This window comes from Balaenoptera acutorostrata, chromosome 15 (genome assembly GCF_949987535.1).
Source record: "Balaenoptera acutorostrata chromosome 15, mBalAcu1.1, whole genome shotgun sequence".
NCBI classification, from domain to species: Eukaryota; Metazoa; Chordata; class Mammalia; order Artiodactyla; family Balaenopteridae; genus Balaenoptera; species Balaenoptera acutorostrata.
The window spans coordinates 61,219,757-61,240,650 of record NC_080078.1 but is presented as its reverse complement, the minus strand read 5'-3'; the positions used below and the strand labels follow the sequence as shown (position 1 = coordinate 61,240,650).

Genomic DNA, 20,894 nt, shown 5'->3' with positions numbered 1-20,894 from the left:
GACCTGGGCCTCCTAGCGGCTGCTTGCTGCTCAGGGTGAGCCCTGGCTTCAGAGTCAGGACTGGCTCATCTCCAGTTCTGCTACTTGTTAGCCTGGGACCTCAGACAAATTGTCTTACCCCCGGACCATGTTCTCATCTACCAAAGAGGGATCGATCATTCCTGCCTGAAAGGAGAGCGATGATCTGCTGAAAGGGCCTGGCATACAGCAGATGTCCCCACAAATGCCCCTCTTGTGCACGGCCTCAGTCGCTTCTCTGCCCACTGGGTCCCAGCCCTTGTCCAGGTGAATGATAAGAGGGGCACCACCTACCAGGTGCAGGGATGTGTGACTTAGTGCATCCTCCTACCGCTCTGGGAGGAAGGTATTATTATAGAAGAGGAAATTGAGTCACAGAGAATTTAAGCAACTTGTCTGTTATATGCGGCCTAGCTACCAAATATCTGATTCCAGAGCCCACCTTCTCTCCACCCCTTTTTCTCCCTTTGCTTTTTCATCCTCTTTCTCTCTCTATTTCTGTTCTCTTAGGCCTGTGAGTATCCATTTGTCCCTCCTCAGCCTTTAGCTGGGCTCTTACAAGTAAGATTACCAGCCCTGGGCCTGATTGGAGTGAGCCGGCCTAAGAGCTAGAGAAAGGCATTTTGTTACTTCAGAAATGTCCCTAAGGGACCCTTGGTCACATTCTATCCCAGGTCAGCAGTATTCCCTCCATGGGCCTTTCCTTTCTACCTAAATTACTTTTACTCACCCCAGTTCCCTCTGCCTGAAATTTTCTTCCCACCACTACTGCTATCTCTCCATGTTCCCATTTGTCTCAAGGCCCAGCTCACATGCCATCTTTCAGGGGTCCCTCTTCATCAGCTCCTTCCCAGAGCCCAGGCTCCTAGTCACCAGACCAAGGTCTGTGCTCTCAGAGGACGGAGAGCACCTGACCCTGCATGCCCTCCCATTCCCTGCCCTGCAGAGAGCAGCCCATGCTGGGCAGTACCCAGGGCCCAGCCTGGAGCTGTAGGACACCTTGAGCCAACTCTCTGTTTTGTGGCTTCCTTCTGGAAGGAAGGAGGGTGGGGTCCATGCCTGGGAGAGGATGGGCTTCAGAGTTTGTTAGGACTGGCAGGAGATCGCCATTGTAAGGAATCCCAGAGGTTAGCCTTAAGATGAGGGAGACCAGGATCCAAGCCTAGACAGCGTCAGACCCCTCGCCCTACTCTCTGAGTGGTCGAGAGCAGAGAGCATGGACTTTGCAGTTGGACATGCTTGGACTGCCATTTTGGTCTCGACCATGGACTTACTTTGTGACCATGGGCAAGTCACTTGATTTCTCTGACCTTTTGTTTCCTCAGTAGTAAAAATGGCATCATAATCATAATCCCAGCCTCATAGGAGCAAAGCTGGGTAGAGAATTAAACTAGATTAGAAATCCCATATGTGTAAAGCCCCCAGCACAGGGTTTAGCACACAGTAGGTGCTTAATAAATGCCAGTACCCTTCCATCCACAGTTAGAAGGAAAGAACTTTATAACTTCTCTAGTTCTCCAAAGATCCGATACATCTTCAGTTGGTAGTGAGCTCCCCTCTCACTGGAGGTATTCAAACTGGGTCTGGGTGACTGCAGAACAGGAATGTTATTCAGAGAAGTGGAGCTTCAATCAGATGGATATTGGGCTTTGAAACCTTCAGATTCTTTCCTGCCCTGAATTTCTGCAATTCTGTGAAGACTTTGACTCAGATCTCATTAGTCAGTTATTAGAAATCAGTTGGGGTTCAGCTTGGATGTCTGCTTAGCACAGATACAAGACAGAATCCTGATGGAGTTACGAGCTTTCTCCCAAGAGGTGGCAAGGCTAGAAACAAAATTGGGTCCAAGAAGAAGAGTTCTCATAGATCCTGTGAAGGGAACCTGGCTGGTATATTTGGGGCATGAAGCTAAATGTTTAGGCTGAATTTTGGGAAGGCTACGCCATGACCAATAGCATGAACTGCCCAGGGCAAGGCCTGTGTTTGATTTATCTCTGAATCCCCAGTGCCCAGCGCAAGCCAGGCACACAGGAAGTACTCTGGACGAATAATGAGCAAATGGCAAGTAGCCTTGGTGTTTCTCACAGATGGAATCCTGAGTTGAGAGACTCTTAGGACTCCCCTGGAGGCCAAGTGGCAGTTTCATACTCAGTGCATGTACGTCTGTGTGTCTGTGTCCAGGTCCGTGCATGTGCCAGGCTTCCCAGAAAGACTCCTCCTGCTTGCTGCTGCCCTGCCTTCTTCTCTTTCCCCTGCCCCTTCCCCTCCTTCCAGCTTTATTGACGTATAGACAACATACATCAAGCTGCACATACTTAAAGTGTACAGTTTGGTAAGTTTTGACATAGTATGTAACCCATGAAACCATCACCACAATTAAGATAATGAACACATCCATCAACCCCCAAAGTTTCCTCTTGCACCTTTGTAATTCCTTTCTCTCATGCCTCCCTCTCCCCTCCCTTGTCCAGGCAACCACTAATCTGCTTTCTGTCACTATCAATTACTTTGCATTTTCTAGAATTTGGTATAAATAGAATCATACAGAATATACTTTTTGGAAGGTGGTGGGGGTCTGGCTTCTTTCACCCGGCATGATTATTTAGAGATTCAAGTTGTTGTGTACATCAGTAGTTTTTTCCTTTTTATTTCTGAGTACACATAGTACACCATTGTATGTAAGGGTAAACCATGATTTGTTTTGCCCTTCATCTGTTGATGGACATTTGGTTTTTTTCTAGTTTTTTGTTATTACAAATAAAGCTGCTGTGAACAATTGTGTATAAGTCTTTGTATGGATATACCTTCCTGTTCTCTAGGGTAAATACCTAGGAGTTAAGTGGAGTGGCTAGATCATTTGGTAAATGTGTATTTAACTTTTTAAAAAATTGCCCAAGTGTTTCCAGAGTGGTTGTACCATTTTACATTCCCAGCAGCAGCGTATGAGAGTTCTGGTATCTCCACATCCTCAACAGCACTTGGTATGATCAGTCTATTTAATTTTAATCATTCTAATAGGTGTATAGTGGTATCTCCTCATGGCTTTAATTTGCATTTTCCTAATGACTAACGATGTTGAGCATCTTTTTGTGTGCTTATTTGCCATCCATATATCTTTGGTGAATTATTTGTTCAAGTATTTTGCCAACTTTTAAATATTTAACTATTTGGCTGTTGGTCTTAATATTATTGAGTTGTAAGAGTTATTTATACATATTCGATACAAGTTCCTTGTCAAATATATATTTTGCAGCTATTTTCTCCCAATCTGTGTCTTGCCCCAGAGAGCCCTGTGGGAGTTTCAGACTCAGTGTGCATGTGTACGTGTGTGTGTGTGTGTGTGTGAGAGAGAGAGAGAGAGACTCAGAAAGAGACTGGCTTCCTGAGAGATTGCAGCCTCTGAATTCAGTCCTTCTCTACTATCATGTAGAATCACAGGACAGCACCTAGAGGTACTTAAAATTCACACATCTCCACAGCTTTCTTTTGCAGACAGGGGGCCTGAGTCCCTGAGACCATGGGGTGTAGCGTCAGAGCCCACACAGACCTCTGATCTCTAGAGGAAGAGGGCCCATGCTGGGTGCTTTGATGCCTTTGATTCCGGTGACACTTGGTGAGGCAGGTCACCTTTCTCCCTCACCTTGTCTGTACAGTGGGCACGGCACTGCCTTTCTGTGGGTGAGAGGCAGGTGCAGAGCTCTGTAGCTGATCATCTCAACTCCAAGGACAAGGAGCGTGTCAGCACCATCTATTGTCACAAAAGGCACTTGGGAGACAGAGGAGGAGGAGCCATATATTCATTAAGGAGTGTTTGTTGAGCTCCACGCTGGGCCAGGCTTGAGATGCACTGTCTGGAAGAGTGCAGGGTAACCTTCTCTGCTCTGCTCTGGGTGTGTGGAGCCTGGCTGAGGGCATCATTACCTCTTCTGCCAGTGCCCTCTCACAGCTCGCCAGCAGTGCACATCGCTGCTTAAGCCAAACGCCCCTGTGTCTATGTGTCTGTGTGTATGTGTATGTAGACTTAGAAACCCTCAAAAAATGGAAGATAGTGATCCACAGCAGATGTGTGTAAACAGCCTGTGTCCTCCTGGTATAACAAAAGAGCACGTGCAATGGGGCCACCATGGCGAGAGCTGTGAACTCTGTCTCCTGTGGAGCCCCACGTGGGCATCCATGCTTGAACTGAGCTTGGAAGATAAGCAGGTAGAAGAAGCTTGGAAGGGCTTTCTAGGCAGAGGGCACTGCATAGGCGAAAGCATGGTGAATCCGTGAGGTGAATCAGTGAGGATATTTGGGAAGATGTGATGGCAGAGGCCAGGTGGTCACACAGCTCCATGAGGTGGGGGCATTATCTCCATTTACAGATGGGGACACTGAGGTACCAACTCAAAAGAAGGGTGCCCTCAGGCCTGTGAGTCAGTGGCAGAGCTGAGCGTACGGGCTCCCAGTTCTGTGCTCTCTCTCCTGTGCTGGGCTGTGTCCCAGGGGAGATGGACGGTGGCCTCGAGGCCATTCTCCTGGTACTAGGTTGACTGTGCATGGGGTTCTCAGGTCCCAGATCACCTGGTTGGCTGCCTGACTTCCTTCAGCTCGTGTTTGCTAGCCCTTGACTCTGAACCTGGCCCTGCTCCTGGCGCGTGGGAGACTGAGCCACTGAAGGCGTGATGCCCACTTCTCTTTTGGCCCTCGCAGGCTAAATGACAACTAGCCGGACTCTCAAGCCCGGGTGCTGCTGTCACAGTGCACAGGCCAGAACTGCCACCGCCACTCTGGATACTTGTATGTTTTAAGCTGGGTATATTGCCAACCCTGAACAAAAATAGGGTTCTGTTATTAAGGGAGAAGGGGAGATGAACACTGGGTGGGCTTCACCCCCACGTACCCAGAGGCCTGGGCATCATCACGGTTCTTCCCTCTCCCTGGTTTCCCACGGCCCATCTCTTTCGGTCCCTGTCTACTCCCTAAATTTCTCTCGAAGCCATCTTTACTTCTCTCACTTTCTTTCCTCTTCTCCCGCCTTGGCTTTCCTGGTGCCCCTCCTCATCTCTTCCAGCCCATTCCCAGCAGAGCTGGTACAGGGTTATCTTCTATAGTCTAAACCTGACCTCGTCCTTCCTCTGCTCAGAACTCTTCCTGTAGGCTCAAAAGGGGCTCCCCCAGTGCCTGGTCTCCCCTCTGCTCCCCCTTTGTCCCTACGCTGTCTGGTCTCGTGTACCCAGCCCCTTGTATCTCCCCTTCTCCTGCATGTTTCTGTAATGTTGACCCCCACTCCCTGCACTGAATCTGGAATGCTCCTCCGCAGACAGCTGTGCATCCATCCGCAGAAGCCTGCTCCTGAGTTCTGCAGAGAGACTCCCTCCGTCCTCTGCCCAGCCCCTCCCTGACACACGCTTTGATTACGATTGGGGAGAACCCAGCGCACATAGACACCTGGTAAACATTGATTGAAATGTCCCTGCCACAGCTGCCACACAGATAAGAAGTACTCTGATTAGGAGAGAGGAGGAACTTGAGGGGACCTGCTTCCAATCTTGGAGCTAGGCCACTTTTGAGCTACGTCTCTCCAGGAGGCCTCAGTTTCCCTCTTTGCCATGTGAGGTGAAGACACTTGTCACAAGGCCACAGAGACACAGAAAGACCATCTTTGGTAATTCCTGTTTTGAGCTCGAACTCCTTGCCTTTCAGGAGGCAAGGCTAAGTGCCTGTGGTTTTGTCAAGGGGAAACACAGCTGCTGTGCATATGTTATGGGGGGAGAATCAGCTAGCAACTCAGCCCTTTAGAAAAGCAGTTTGACAGCATATTCATACTTTTTGACCCTATACATCTACTACTGGGGATCTTTCCTAAGGAAATAATTCTAAATACAGAAAAATAATTATGCATGAAGATGTCTGTTGTAGCATTCTTTTTGACAGTAAAAATGTCTATATGTTCAACAGAGGGGGATGTTAAGGTAACAGTGATGGACCCATGAAATGGACTATTATACAGCCCATAAAATACTTTTTATAAAGAATATGCCATATCGTGGGCAATTCATAAACCATGTTAAATTTTTTTAAAAGATATAAAGGTGCCTCTCTACCATGTTTATAACTATGTAAAAATAACAAAACCCGCCTCCAAAATAGTTTTTCTTCTATGCTTAGAAAAAAACTAGGAGGAGCAGCAGTCAAATTAATCAGTGGTTTATCTCTGAGTAGCAAAAATGGAGGCTTTTTAAAAAAAAAAAATGTGTGCTACTTTTATAGCTATAATAACAACATTCATAAATAGAACTATATTTAACATTTAAAAATTACCCAGTTGGAGCTAATTCCGTGACCTTCTTGGGGTGAATTATTCACTTGTCTCTGGGCCTTGGTTTATAAAATAAGGGAAAGAAATTACTGCTCATTGGGCAGTGTGTGCCAGGGCTCTTCACAAGCATTATCTGATTAAATCTTCGCAGTTGAAACCCTATGTTGCAGATGAGGAAGCTAAAGCCCATGGTCAGTCCTCTGCTGAGACCTAGGTTTTCCAGCTGGATTCTGCTCTAGGAAAAGCCCCTGCTCTGCACACCTTCCCCGGGGGCCCCTGCGATTATGAAGATCTTTGCCTGCTCAGGGGAAAAGGCAGGGCAGAGGGACACCTGAGAGCCCTGTGTCAACAGAGCCGGGCAGCAGTTTATCTTACAGGGTGGGGGAGGCCGGTGTTTGCCCGCAGGTGGGAAGGAGAGCTTTTTGCTGACTGCAGCCAGAGCGGCTGGTCTCTGCTTTACCTTTTGGCACCAGCAGCCTTTTCCTGAACAGGATTTGCCCCTCAGCCCAAGTCCCCCGTTCTGTGTTCCCAGCCTCCCTGTGTGTCCAGCACCCTGGGTTCAGAGCTGCAAGGGTTCAAATCTCAGCTCCACCAGTTTACCTGGGGCCTTGGGCAAGTGCCACCCCTTCCCCCCACCCCCCCGACCTCAGATCCTCTATTTATAAAATGGGATTGGACTAGACTGGAGATTCCAAACTCCAATGCCAGGCAGCTAACAAACGAAACAGCCCAGGTAAAGAGCACAAGTGCAGGTAAGAACTGGCAAAAAGGGGCCACTCCTCAGCCTCAGCCCATCACTGCCATGCAGGAATGCAGGCACAGAGCTGCAGGATCTTTGGGGTTAAGACAAGCTAAAAATCTGGGTTTCTTTAAGTATGAAATCTCTCAAGTTATAAATGTTGACTGAAATTAAAATACACGTACATGCAGGCCAAAGGAGAGTGGTCTTTAGGCACGATACAGCCTATGGGCTGCCAGTTTGGGACCCCTGGAGTTGCCTGTCTCTGAGCACCTTCTGGCTTTGACCTTCTGGTCCCTGGCCTCCTGGCCTCCAGGTGCTCCTCGAGGCAGCGCTGGGCAGAGTGAGGCCCAGGCCTGCGAGAGCAGGGAGGCCAGTCTGCTAAGGAGGGGGAGGCCCTCAGTTTGGCTCTCCTGGGCCCCATACATGCCCTGTACAGATACAAGGGCTTCAAAGGCTCTGTCCTGCTGCCTGTCCCAAGCCCTATCCCTATCCCTATCACTGCGCTTGGCAGCTTGACCTGCACAGCCCCACTTAACCATCGTGACAATGATTAACCTCACGTACACATAAGGAAACTGGCCCTGATTATGACAGGCCTGCAGGCACACAGCTCCCCACTGAGCTGGGGTTTGAATCCAGGAGTGTTTGGCTCTACCCCCTGAGCGCCTGCATTTAGTCCTCACGGCCCCCGGAGGGCTCGGCTGGTGCTGGTGCGGATGGCAGTGTCGAGTACACGGAGCTGAGCACACAGCCGAGTGTGGTTGTATGTGTACTTGTGCGTGAATGCAACCGGACCCGTTGTGTGCAAATCTGGGTGCTGGGCACCTGTGCTTAATACAGTCAGTTCTTGTTATTTGCAATAGTGATGTTCTATAAACCAGTTGTGAACCCTGAATTAGTACAAAACCATTGCTTCTGAGGGAAAATACAGAATTCGGTTCCTGGGAGCCTCTGGTCACAACATTTTCATCAACTGATCAGTACATAACCTTGTTTTATTTATTTGTGTTTCTGTTTAAAGACACCTTTAATACACATTGTTGATACATTCACCTTGAATTCGTGCCAACAACACTATAACTCACACCTGGACGAACCTTATCTGACGCTTATTTTCTCCGTAAGGCATGTCACAGCCTTCCTGAGCCTAGGAACACTGGACAGCGCTTCAGCACTATGCTTGCGGGCCATTTTAAATAGCAAAATTACCGCCCCCCCAACACCAGCAAAGCACAAAATATGTTAAAAAACATAGCTCTAAATAGACCACAAAAAGGACACTTGTTTATAGTATAAGAAATGAACCAAGCTAAGTGAAGTGTGTGCATTTTTGATAACTGTGTACTTCTGGAAACTGTACAGTTTAAAATACTATTTTTTAAAATCAATTTTATTTAAAAAAAAAAGAAAGAAGAAAAGAAATGAAACGAGAGGTTGCCTTGTTCCACTCAGCTGGGAACATGGGCATCAGGCAACTGAAATTTTTCACCGCTCTGTGCATTCCACCCATGACTATGAAGGAACTGGGTATTGCTTTGGGGCTTATGAATAAATGTTAGCAAGTAGATGATTCACAACTACAGAATCTGCAAACCATGAGGATCCACTGTAATGTTGTATCTTTCACTTTTCTCTGAGGGCTGCTGTCAGGATTTGGGGTTGTTGACACAACGAATTGGATTTTCTGAGTGCGGAGATGTAATTTAGAGGGGCAGCTGGAATCGTTTGAGTTCCACTCTCAGTATTACCACCTACTTTCCACGTGCCCTCATGCAAGTTCGCTGGTCTCTGGAGCCTGAGCTTCTTTGGTGGTAAAATGGAGAGCACATCCCCTAACGTGAGGGTGAATTGAGAGGATAAATGTGGAACACCCAGGACAGTGCCTGGCAAGAGGCTGATTAAATGACAGCTTTCAAACTGTGCTTTCATGCTTTCCCTTAAGATGCAGTTTTTAAGAGTTTTGTACTCAAGACCCTGCTAGATACTAAGGATTCGGAAATGGATAAATCCCTGGCTTAACAAATCTAGCCCGAGAGACCAGCCCACCTAAATAGGACGCCATGTGTGAGAAGGACTATAATAATATAACCTAAGTACTGCAAAGCTTTTTTTGCCCCTTTTTTGACTTGCTAAGAAGCCCGCACTTACTTGGGTAGTGATATCAACCCAAGTGAGTGCAGAACCACTTATTCATCCAGCAAATATTTGTTGAGGGCCTGTGGGGTGCCAGGCACTGGTCTAAGCGCTGGGAACTAAATTAAGAACTAAATGGGCAAATATTCTTACCTTCCTAGAGCTTATATTCTAGAGACAATAAACAAAGTACATAAATATATTAGCTGTTGCTAAGGACTGTGGAGAAAATAAAGCATGGGGAGAAAGAAAGAGACCCCTGAAATACAAACTATTATAATATTTCAGATGAAGATTTTGGAGTGGAATAAAGATGTAACATATATGAACAACATTAAGCATAAGACTATTTAGGTGAATAAATAAATACTGTTTATATGGAGTGCTTTCCCTATGCCAGGTCCTTGCTAGGCATTTAGCATGTATAACTGCTAATCGTGACTGTACTCATGCACAATATCTGTAATTAGCTCCATTTTACAGATAAGGAGACTGAGGCTTAGAGAAGTAAAGTGGTATTCCCACTGTCATAAAGATAGTGGGTGGTGCAGTTTGGAATTCAAATCCTGGCATATTTGAGCCCAAAGCCATCGTTTCTTTCTGTTAAATTAGCCTCCCAGCAAAGGGGAAAAACTCATTCTGAGACAAAGGGATTTTAATATAGACATAGATTTTTACAGAGTCTCCCTTTGAAAACATTTTAAAATGCTCATTTTAACTAAATTAAGGGGTGGAGCAGCTTCTCCAGAGTAGGAGGTCTTTTGGGGAGAGAGGTTTATAATTACCCACCCTCTTTCAGCAAGTGTGAGCCATGTTGGGCGCTGTCAAAGGCCCTGGATCTTAATGAAGGCAAAAGAATTCAGCTTGATGGGGGAAGTGCCACTGGAAATCAGTTGGACAGGAATCAGCTGCTGAGGATGGCAGGGAAGCTGGCAGCTGGAGAAAGAAAGCAGGTCTGGGAGGAGAGGTGAAGGATGCTGATTTGGGATCAGCATGGCTCCTGGGCTAAACAGGAGCAGTTGGGTGAGCTGGGCCTGTATCTCCACACAAAGCCCCCAGGAGCCTCAAGAAGATAGGTGAGACTTGGCTTCCAACAGGAGCAGCATGCCCACAGTGGCTGGTGGGATTGGAATCAGCTGGCCCACCTTCAGTCTCATGTCCCCTGTTCCTACAGCTCACATTGTGGCCTTTGGCGAGTCGTCCGTTTCTGCTTAGAAAATGTGGTGGTTGGACTAGATTGTCATGAAATGCCAGGAGAGAGAGCGAGAGCGAGAGAGAATGCAAGAGACAGCACGAGTTTATGTGGTTCCCTGCTTTGGATTCCCAGGAAGATAGAGCTCTCTGATCTCAGATTGGGTGGGGGCTATCTCCATGCAAAGGAGCTGTGGTCCCAGGCAGATCAGATGACATCTGCACATCCTTTTAACCCTTTGGTCCTTGTGTTCCATGGGTCCTTCAACCTCATGTCAGCAGAGCACAGCACATACAGGGTAACTTGGCTGAGCTCTGAGGCCACCATCTTTCCTTTATCTTGGGATCCTCCTTGCAGATTCACAATACGCAGTCCTCTATCCCTACAGCAAATCACATGCAATAATGTTTCTTTTAGCATTCAGTTTAGGGAGAGCTTTATGTCTCCTAAAGAACTAGTCTGCTTCCCGCTCTCCCCTAACTATAAGAACAAGAAGACTGGGCATAATTTCTCTCTTTGCTTTGATGGCCAGGAAGCTCAGAGTGGAATCTGAACCTCGTTATTGCTGCCACGTTTGCGTGTGTGGTCAGGCTGTGGTATTCCCTGCTTCCCCAGGCCTCGGTTTCAATGTATATTTTACTGTGTCATTTGTGAGCTGCCTTAAAATTGGTGAGACTTCTGTTTTACCCTTGGCTTTCCTTCCATGACTTCTTTACTCAAAAAGCCGCCTTTTGTTCTTATTTTATCAGACTTCTGCCTGGATTCAAACAGGGGTGTGGGGGGTGGGGCTGCAGTGCAGAAGCTTTGTCACTAGAGTCAGGAGTTGAGCGCCCAGCCCAGGCTTTGTGCTCCACTGGCTGAGCAACTTTAGACATAGGGCATGCTCCCTCTGGCTTTCAGTTTCTCTCTGTAAAACGATGGGCTGTGACAAAGTCTACCCAAGATTCCTTCCATTCTAGAATTCTGTGAGTGTGTTAGCTCCTGTAGGTACTTGGGGTAAATGCAGGGGAGGGGTGGACGCTGACTCAAGGATCCTAAGAACCACAGCAGAGATCTGAAGAAAAGAGAGAGTCCATAGGGTCAGAGGCCCCATCCTATGATGCTTTAAAGCTGGAACCTCAGGAGGAGGCGGTGGCAGGAGAGGAGCCAGGCTGCGGCTTGACAGCTCTATCAGCCGGGAAGCCCAGGGAAGCATATGCTGTGGCCAAGGTCGTTGAAGGACCTCCACCTGCCAGGAGCCACTTGCCAAGCAGCTGCCAAGCTGGGGCTGGCACCAGGGCCCCTCTGTCCCCCACACCTCCCCATGGCTGTCTGCAGGGGGGCAGCCTCGGCACAGCTGTGGAGGGATGGAAACCTGTGTTGCCCCTGCTGCCCCTCCCCATGTAGGAGACTTGCCAGGCGTTGGCCTGGAGAACCACCACCCCAGGGCAGTCGGCCTGGCAGAGGGTGCCAGTAATTTCAGAGTCACCAGCTGGGCTTGCTCTGACTTGCCCTAAAGCAAGGAATAATACCTCTGAAAACGGAGAAAATATCCCCGATAAGAGGTAGTGGTAGCAGTAGTGATGGCAAGAAATGTTCTGTCCTCTATTTGTCTAGAACTTCCCCCGTTGCTCCATTCATTGCCTTGGTTGGATAAGGCAGGCTCAGGAGGGTGCTTCCCACTGAATGCATGAGGCAGCTGAGACTCAGGTCGAGGGTGCAAGGTCACCGACAGGGACCACGTGATGTGGCTTGAGGAGCTGAGGGTCTGTCAGTGCTGGGGTCACGCAGCACCTGGGCTAGTGAGCAGGATGCAGCAGCCGTTGGAAGACTTGAACACAGTGGTCCTCGTGGTGAGGGCTTCTCCTTTGCCCACGTGGCTGATTCTTGGAGGGACATGGAGAGACTTACACTGTTTAGGGAGAAGACACATGAAGAATTTCTTTTTAAACAATCTTCCTTGCTCTGCTAACCTCCTGTTTCTGTGATGTCCACTTTCTTTTTTTCAGGAATATATTATTTTGTTTATTATCTTTTTATTGAAGTATAGTTGATTTACAATATTGTGTTAGTTTCAGGTGTACAGCTTAGTGATTCAGTATTTTTTTCAGATTATATTCCTTTAGGTTATTACAAGATAATGGGTATAATTCCCTGTGCTTTATAGTATATCCTTGTTGCTTATCAATTTTATATATAGTAGTTCGTAGCTGTTAATCCCATACCTCTAATTTGTCCCTCCCCTTTCCCTCTCCCCTTTGGTAACCACATGTTTGTTTTCTATATCTGTGAGTCTATTTCTGTTTTGTATATAGATTCATTTATATTATTTTTTAGATTCCACATATCAGTGGTATCATATATTTGTCCTCTGTCTGACTTATGTCACTAAGCATAATATTCTCTAGGTCTATCCACATTGTTGCAAATGGCAATATTTCATTCTTTTTTATGGCTGAATAATATTCATTGTGTGTGTGTGTGTGTGTGTGTGTGTGTGTGTGTGTATGTATATATACCACTCCTTCTTAATCCAATCATCTGTTTATGGGACTTGGGTTGTTTCCATGTCTTGGCTATTGTAAATAGTGCTGCTGTTGAACATTGGGGTGCATGTACTTTTCCAAGTTAGTGTTTTTTCTGGATATATACCTAGGAGTGGAATTGCTAGATCATATGGTAGTTCTATTTTCGGTATATTAAGGAACCTCCACACTGTTTTCCTCAGAGGCTGCACCGTTTTACATTCCCATCAACAGTATACAAGGGTTCCCTTTTCTCCACATGCGATGTCCTGCTTTTATGGAAGCATGAGGAGCCCAGGATGCGGGGATGTAACCCCCGCATCTCCGCCCTGGTATTTTAGAATCTCCTGGGAAAGTAGATTTTTGCTTTTTCATACAGCATAGCAGTATGTGTCCCAGTTCTCTTGTACTATGAGACAGTCATGATGCAGTAGAAATGCAGGCACTCACGACCTAGACGTCCAGGTGTGACCTTGAGTGATCTCGAAAGCTCCGCAGCTTCAGGTTTCCCATGTGTCCTGTGGATCAGTCTCCACCTGGCCTCCCTCCACAGGGAATTTGTGAGGATCAGATGAGGATGGGGATATGCCAGACCTTCAAAGGGGCAGTCTAGTCGCCTGTCTCCTCCAGGCTGACCCAGAGTCAGGAGGACCAGGGCAGTACCTGCTGCCTGAAGTCAGGTAGAGGCAGGAGGGCTGCTTCTAGCTCCTGTCCTGTCACTACTTGCTGAGCCATCCTGGGCCATTCCCTTCCCCTTCCTGGACCATGCCTGTCCTTTTACAATGGTTCATTTAAAATATAGATTATATAGATTATTTTTGTTTTTTATTGATATATAGCCACATACTATAAAATCCACCCTTTTAAAATGTACAATACAAAGGGTTTTAGTATATTCACAAAGTTGTGTATCTGTCACCACTATCTAATTCTAAAACATTTTCATCAATCCAATTAACAGTCATTCCCTATTCCTCCCTCCCCCAGCCCTTGGCAACCGCTAATCTGCTTTCTGTCTCTATGGATTTGCCTATTCTGGCCACTTCATATAAATGGAATCACAATATGTGGCCTTTTGTGTCTGGCTTCTTTCATTTAGCGTAATATTGTCAAGGTTCATCCATGTTGTAGCGTGTATTGGTACTTTATTCCTTTTTATGTCTAAATGATATTCCATCATATGTATAGGCCACATTTTGTTTGTCCATTCATCCGTTGATGGACATTTGGGTCATTTCCTCCTTTGGGCTGCTGTGAACAGTGCTGCTATGGACATTCCTGTATAAGTTTTTGTTTGAACACCTATTTCCTATTCTTTGGGGTGTATACCCACTAGTGGAATTGCTAGATCATTTGGTAATTCAATGTTTTACTTTTTGAGGAACTGCCAGACTGTTTTCCACAGTGGCTGTACCATTTTACATTCCCACCAGCAATACACAAGGGTTTCAATTTCTCTGCATCCTCGCCTGTACTTGTTAGTGTCTGTCTTTTTGATTATAGCCATCCTAGTGGATGTGAAATAGTATCTCATTGTGGAAAATATATATTACATAGATTTTTAACCTGCAAAACCCTTTTAAAAGTGTAGTCTTACGTCAGACCTTCCATACGTAGAACAGGTACAAGAGGAGTCTCTCGAGGTGAAATGGGGAAGGAGGCCTGAGCCCACCCCCTCATAGTCCCAGAGGCAAGTTCTCTAGGTGGTTTGAAGACCACTGGCTCTTGGTGCCCTCCAGGCTCTGGAATCTGAGTCGAACCACCAGAGACTACCTGCATAGCAGACGTCTCAGCCCTCACGGCCATCCTGGTTGCCTTGGGAGCCCTCGCAGCATTTGGCCAAGCTGTGGGTCTGCCCTGCGCTGTACTGGGGTTGCCACAGTGAGAAGGAGTCCAGTGGCCCCAGCTATGGTTCCAGCTCTGAGGACAGCTTGTGTAGGAAACAGGAAGCCAACTGGAGAAATGCCACCACTGCCTCCCTTCCCGAGTCTAGGAAGAAAGGCCCTGGTTTTGCTGATAGTGCAGAGAAGCATAGTGGCTGATGAGGTCGTGAAGCCATTGGAAGGTTTACCAAACTCCTCAGCCATGAGTAGCCCTCATAGCACTAATCCTCTGAGGTCCAGAGAGGGCGGCCGGAACACTCCCAGGCCCGTCTTCCATCTCCCGCTTCCCTCTGCATTAGCATTCTAGGAGCACCAGGCGCTCTGCTGTTTGACTGCCGCAGACCGGCTGCAGAAAGCTAGAAGTTCCTGGCGGTGAGGGGTAAGGAACTGAAAAGCACCAGTATGGGGTCAGAAGGGCCAAGACAACTGATGGTTGCAAGGCAAGTTTATTCAAAGCATGAATGTATATATAGGTTTAGTACGGAACGAATATTAGACAATAAATCAGTAAACCTTGTATTTCCACATAATTCTGTCGCCACTATCTATGCGCCACTATCTATGCGTCAGCATGCCTTATGGGCCATTCTCTGGAGATACAGACTTCCCCTTCAGGGCAGCACGTCCTTCTTCTGGGGAACAACCAGGGGCTCTTAGATCCAGAGCAGGCACCTGGAACGAAACTGGCCGCAAGCCATTTTCCTTTTTTACGCTCAATACCGCAGCGTCAGGAGTGCATACCAAGAAAGAGACAAGCAGTTCTCCGGAAAGCAGAAAGCTGAATAAGCTTACAGCTTGGGGGCCACCACATTTGACGGGTGGAATGTTCTGCATTCTAGTGTTGCCTTGGCAGAGAGAAGATTCCTCCCAAGTTCTGTTCTATTGGTTGCATTGCTCTGCTTTCCACAATTGTGAGAGGCTTGAGTCATCAGACACAGATTGTTCTGTTCCTTTGGATTTTAGGAGAGCTTTCTTCTCTTATTGATGGCTAATTCTTTGGGAAAAAAAAAAGATAATTTATAGTGCATACAGGGACTTTCACTTAGCCAGAATATTAGATTAACCTAAGTGCCTGGTTTCTCCCCTATGACTTGCTGATTGAGCAAAATGCCATAGTGTTTCTTTGAAGAATGTAGCTTCCTAGTTTTACAGATGTAGAAACTGAAATCCAGGAGTCCTAGTAATTGAAAGGGAAGAAAGCATCAATTAGAACTCTATTTCATTTACAGCCCTAGAATCAGAGAATGTTGGATCCAGAAGTGTCTTTGAGACCATCTAATCCGACCCCTTGGTCTATCAAATGTGCCTGTTTAACTCATTGCGTTTCTAACGGTTGCGTGTTGATTGTGTTTATTTTTATGAAATTCCGCAGAGGGGGGTCTTCCCTGAGTTTCAACCTAAGGCATGGCACGCTAAGTGGTCAAGAGAGTAAGTGACGGGTGAAGTCCCAGGAGGAAAGTCCTGTAGGGCAGAGCCTTACAGAAAGTGTGATGTGTGCATGAGGGCAGGGCAGGGCAGGGCAGGGCAGGGCAGGGCAGGGCAGGGCAGGTGCTGTTGGCTGGGCAAACAGCCTTTGCAAAGATGTGGGAGCAACGAACAGGGCTTTCCTCTGGGGTCAGCAAGCAGCTGAGAGCAGGTTGGAAAAGGTATAGACAAGAGGGCCTTGAATGCCAGGATCAAGAGTTTTGCCCTAATTTTTACTTAATTGGGGGCCTCTGATGAATTTTGAGAAGGCTCCAGGCCCTTTTCTCCACTGCTCCTGCTGCTGCCCTGACCCAGGCCCTTCTAATTTTCTGATAACCTCCGAACTGGTCTCTCTGCCTCTATTCTTGCCCCTTTCCAGTCCACAAAGGCCCCCTACGCAGGGGCTTTCTAAAACGCAAGTCTGATTGTGTCCGTCCCCCTTTTAAGGCCCTTCCATGGCTCCCTGTTGCTCATAGGACAAGATCCTGGCTTTTGTGGCTCTGTGTGTCCTGGCCCCACCTTCCTCTACAGCCTCAGGCCCGCTGTGCCTCTGCCTCCACTAGGCTCCCTAGTTTCCTGAGCAGCCATGCTGATGAATTACTCACAGCCTTTGCCCACACTTCTCCATCCCTCCCATTCACTTTCTCTGCCTGGTGACCTCTTATTCACCCTTTAAGACCCAGTGTAAATATCCTTTTGGAGACGCTTTCCCTGACCCTCCCGAAGCCACTATTATGCCTTGAATGTTTCTGTCTTGAAGCTCACATTGCATTGCAATTATCTATTGCCAAAATCCTGGCAGTTCCCATTTTCGAGTGTTTATTGTGTGGTGGGCACTGGGCTAAGCCCTGTGCGTGCATGATCCTGTGTTATTCTCACAGTAACCACATGAGGTGCGTTCTGTTACAGCCCCACTTACAGATGAGGAAGCTAAGGCTCAGAGAAGTGGTGTGACTCGCCCACCGCATGCAGCTGGAGGGTGACAGAGCTGGGATTTGAGCCCAGATATCTTTGACTGTTTCTGACTCCTTCCATCTCCTGTTCCCTGGATCCTGCTCTATCTCCTGAACCCCCGCTGTTGGGCGTGTGAGGCACTAATCAAAGGGGTAGACGCAGCAGGGTGGCCATGGTGTGGGCAGGATGGGGAAATGGGGCTGGGCTTAACCTGGGGTGGAGGTGATAAGCAACTGTCAGCCCAGCTCCCCACAGCTAGGGGTTCCTTTCCACCTTCCATTCCAAGCGGCTACCTGGGGACAGGCCTGCGGGACTCCAGGCCGAGCAGGTGGCATGGAGACAAACGCCATAGCAATCTGCCTCCTCTCTGGGGCCCAGAGGGGAGGGAGGACCTGAGAGAGCCCAGGGTGCTCACTGACACTTCTGGGCTAGATCCTGGGGAGGCAACTCCCTTTGGGCCTGGGTGTCTTCTGCCCTCCCAGAGGGACCCCAGCCTGCAAGGTCCCGTCCCAGCAGGGGAAATGCCACTTCCACCTCTGTCCCAGATGAATGGCTGGCTTTGGCCTCCCAGGAGACTGTCGTCTCCATCCAGGTACAAATGCCATCCCCTTCCCACCCCCATCCCCCTGGCCAGAGAGGAAGGAAGAGGGAGCAAGAGAGGAGGGAGGCGTGGGGTTGCCAAGCAAGGTAGGAGCAGGGACAGCGACAACAAAACCCTCATTGTACCGAGGCCACACGCAGCTCCAAGGCAAAGCAGGCATCGTGCCTGCCTCCCAGGACCTGGGCCTGGAGCTCCACGCGGACCTTCTGAGCTCCTTAGCAATGCTCACCAGAGCTGGCTTGGAAGAGCAAGGCCCTGCCTCAGCTCTGAGTCCTGCCTCTGCTGAGAAGTCCTCCTGAAAGCACAGCATCCTCCCAAAAGCCAGAAGTGGTGATGGGAGGATGGCCGGTGAAGCCAGGCTGACTGGGGCTAGAAGCCAGGGTCTGTTGGACGGGCAGCTGTGTGACCTTGGACCCAAATGTGATAAAAATTCCTGCCTTGAAGGATTTTTATTTGAAGTAATGGGCCAAGGCACATAAAAGCACTCAGCATGGTCACCTGGCCGCAGAAGTGTTCAATCAGTGACAGGTGATCCTTGAAGCCCTCGTCCACCCACGAGCGAGGACTGTCAGCCCCTCCCAAGCTGCTCCTAGTTGAGGCCCTCCTGTGCCCAGGAGGTGGTGAGCCATTGGTGGCCTTCCTGGCAAGTGTGGAGGAGCACTGTCCCCTCAGCCCCTGTCTCACTGTTCCTCCTCCGGAGGCCGGCCCTGCAGGTCCAGGAGGCCCTGCCTGGGCGGTTGGGGCATGATGGGTGGGATGCATCGCCAAGCTGGGGCGAGCAGCTCAGGTGACAGGTGGGGTGTCGGCGGCTCCTGTGCCTGGCACCTGACACCTCTGGGCAGACAATGCTGGCAATGTCCGAGCCCTCCAGGGAACACGCCACGTCTGTGTCACAGCCAGGAAACAGGCCACCTGAGTAGCGCCGTTGTCCACTCAGGACGCAGCCCCGCCGCTGGCCGGGATGACCGGGATCCCCAGAGGCCCTGACGTGGGAAGGGGGGGTGCCCTGGGCAGGGGCTCTGGGGTTTGAGACCCAGCCCCTCAGCATCTGGTGTTGGCCTGGTTCAGGTGTTGGCCCTGCCACACTGGGGCTGGGACTTGGGCAGTCCATTCCCTCTTGGGTTCCTCATCTGCAAAGGGACTAATCACAGCACTTCCTCATAGGGTTGTTGGGAGGAGTCGATGGCATAATGTACGTAATGTGGTTGGCACGGGGTCTGGTGTGGAGCAGGGCTTGGTGACCGCTTTTCTCCCAGCATGGGGGAAGGTCCAGCGCACGGTGTCCTTGGCTGAGTCTCCTGTAACCCAGGCTACTGTCCTTAGTTCCTGCTCTGAGCATGGAAGGAGGGGACTAGGGTCTCTGGAGCTGGCACAGAACTAGCGTGTTGGCTGCAAAGAGCCCAGGCCTCTCCACCTCGGACTCCAGGAGCTCTGGGCTAATGCCCAGTGCAGGCCTCCTTCCACAGCAGCCAATACCAGCCCAGCATGGGGCCTCTCCCCTCCTTAAACTTCTGTAGGGCTGGCTGCCCTTGGAGCCCAAACCTCTACCCAGGAAAGGGGCCTTGGGATTCCTGGGCAGGAGGCCAGGTCTGAGTCTCTCTACTGATTTGTCAAGAGGGCCAAGGATGGATCTCTGCAGGCATGGTCACTTCCTACTGGGTCCAGCCTACAGAGACACCCCCTGGGAGCAGGGAGGAGTCTTCATCTCCCATCTGTCTCCTTCCTCATTTGCTTTGAGCCTGTGCCCTGAGTTCCTGGTGCACCCCAAAATGAGCATTTGCATGGATGGGTGCGGGCATGCCTGTGGGCAGTGGGGGCGGGGGGGCGGGGCAGGCGAGGGCCTCATGTCCTGCATTGTGGGCAGCCCCCCTGAGCATGTTCACTGAGCCATGTGTGGCATGCCTTGGAATGGAGGGGATGTGGTACCTTTTCATAGTCGCGTGTATCCATATGTCTTTCTACACGTGTGTGGTGTGTTGGTCTGTCTTGTCTCCCCTGTAGACGGGAAGCCCTGAGCCACGCGCCAGCAGGCACTCTGGGAAGGTGACATCGAGACTAGCCCAGCCTAATCTGGGGTTCCTGGTCCTGCTCCAGGAGTCCTCCAGTCTGCAGCCCCCGCCGAGGGAGGATTGACCAGCGCGGGGGTGGGGGTCCGAGAGTCAGGGGTCCGGGGACCTGGCTTATAGCGTAGAGGACTCAGTGCTGGGCCGAGCCGATTAGGAGGCCCTGCCCCAGTGTCAGTGACCTTGGGCGAGGCCTTTGTTCTCTCTGGGGCACATTCACTCATCTGGAGGACACGGGGTTGGACTGATGATTTCTGCCCGCCCTGAGGCTCTGATGATCATGATTTTAAGTCGGGTGGTGGGGTGAGAGCCTGCTAAATTTGTTGGTGCAGGCAGCTGTGGCCAGAGCCTGGCCTGCGAGCCCCCCGCTCGGTCCTGGGTGTCCTGCTGAAGGGTGAGAGGAGAAGCCATGCCGGGCAGCGGCCCCAGCGAGAGGATGACGTGGCCGGGCCCGGCCACCCCCGCGGCCCCCCCAACCCACCCTCTCTCCTCAGCCCCGGGGACACCGCTCATCCCGCCCCTCACCCGGACCCACAGCCTCATGGCCATGTCCCTGCCAGGCAGTAGACGGGCCTCTGCTGGATCCCGCAGGTGAGTCTCCCCAGTGCCCAGAGCCTTGGCCTCTGAAGGTGGGGGCAGGGAGGGTCTCTGTCTCCAGTCCACCACCGGCTTGTTTTTGAGCCAGTCATTGCCCCAGTTTTCCCATCTTTAAAATGGGCTTGCTGACACTGGCCTCAGGAACTATTTATGGACTCAAATGACACAGTGGGTATAAAAGTTCTCTGAAGACTTAAACCATTGAATCCCTACCGTCACCAGTATTGTTGTTCGATCTTCACAGTTACTGCAGGGACGACATGCAGCCTTCCACCCAGGCTCGCCTGGCACCCCCGTGTGCCCTTCCTCCTGTCCCTCCTCCTGCCTGCCCCATTCCTCTCCACCTGTGTTTCAGTCTATGCAGGGACCTTTCCCTCTGGGCTTGGGGGACCCTGGAAGTTGAGGACCCTTGGTAGGGGTAGCTGGGACCCCACCCTTGGCC

General features: G+C 49.6%; 1 protein-coding gene across 7 annotated transcripts in view; it reads left to right on the top strand.

Annotated features, from left to right (window-relative positions):
* The window catches only part of SNPH (syntaphilin), a 41,561-nt gene that overhangs the window by 8,362 nt on the left and 12,305 nt on the right, over nt 1-20,894 (top strand). For 5 of the 7 annotated variants that reach the window (XM_057529435.1, XM_007193351.2, XM_057529432.1 and 2 more), the window contains one exon: nt 20,350-20,446. The exons of 1 other annotated variant lie outside the window; for it this stretch is intronic. In XM_057529435.1, the coding sequence (XP_057385418.1) occupies nt 20,397-20,446 (50 nt within the window). In that variant the 5' untranslated portion in view covers nt 20,350-20,396. Of the gene's footprint in view, nt 1-20,187; nt 20,447-20,894 lie in introns of all 7 variants that reach the window. One more of the 7 variants, XM_057529431.1, reaches the window with a different exon arrangement.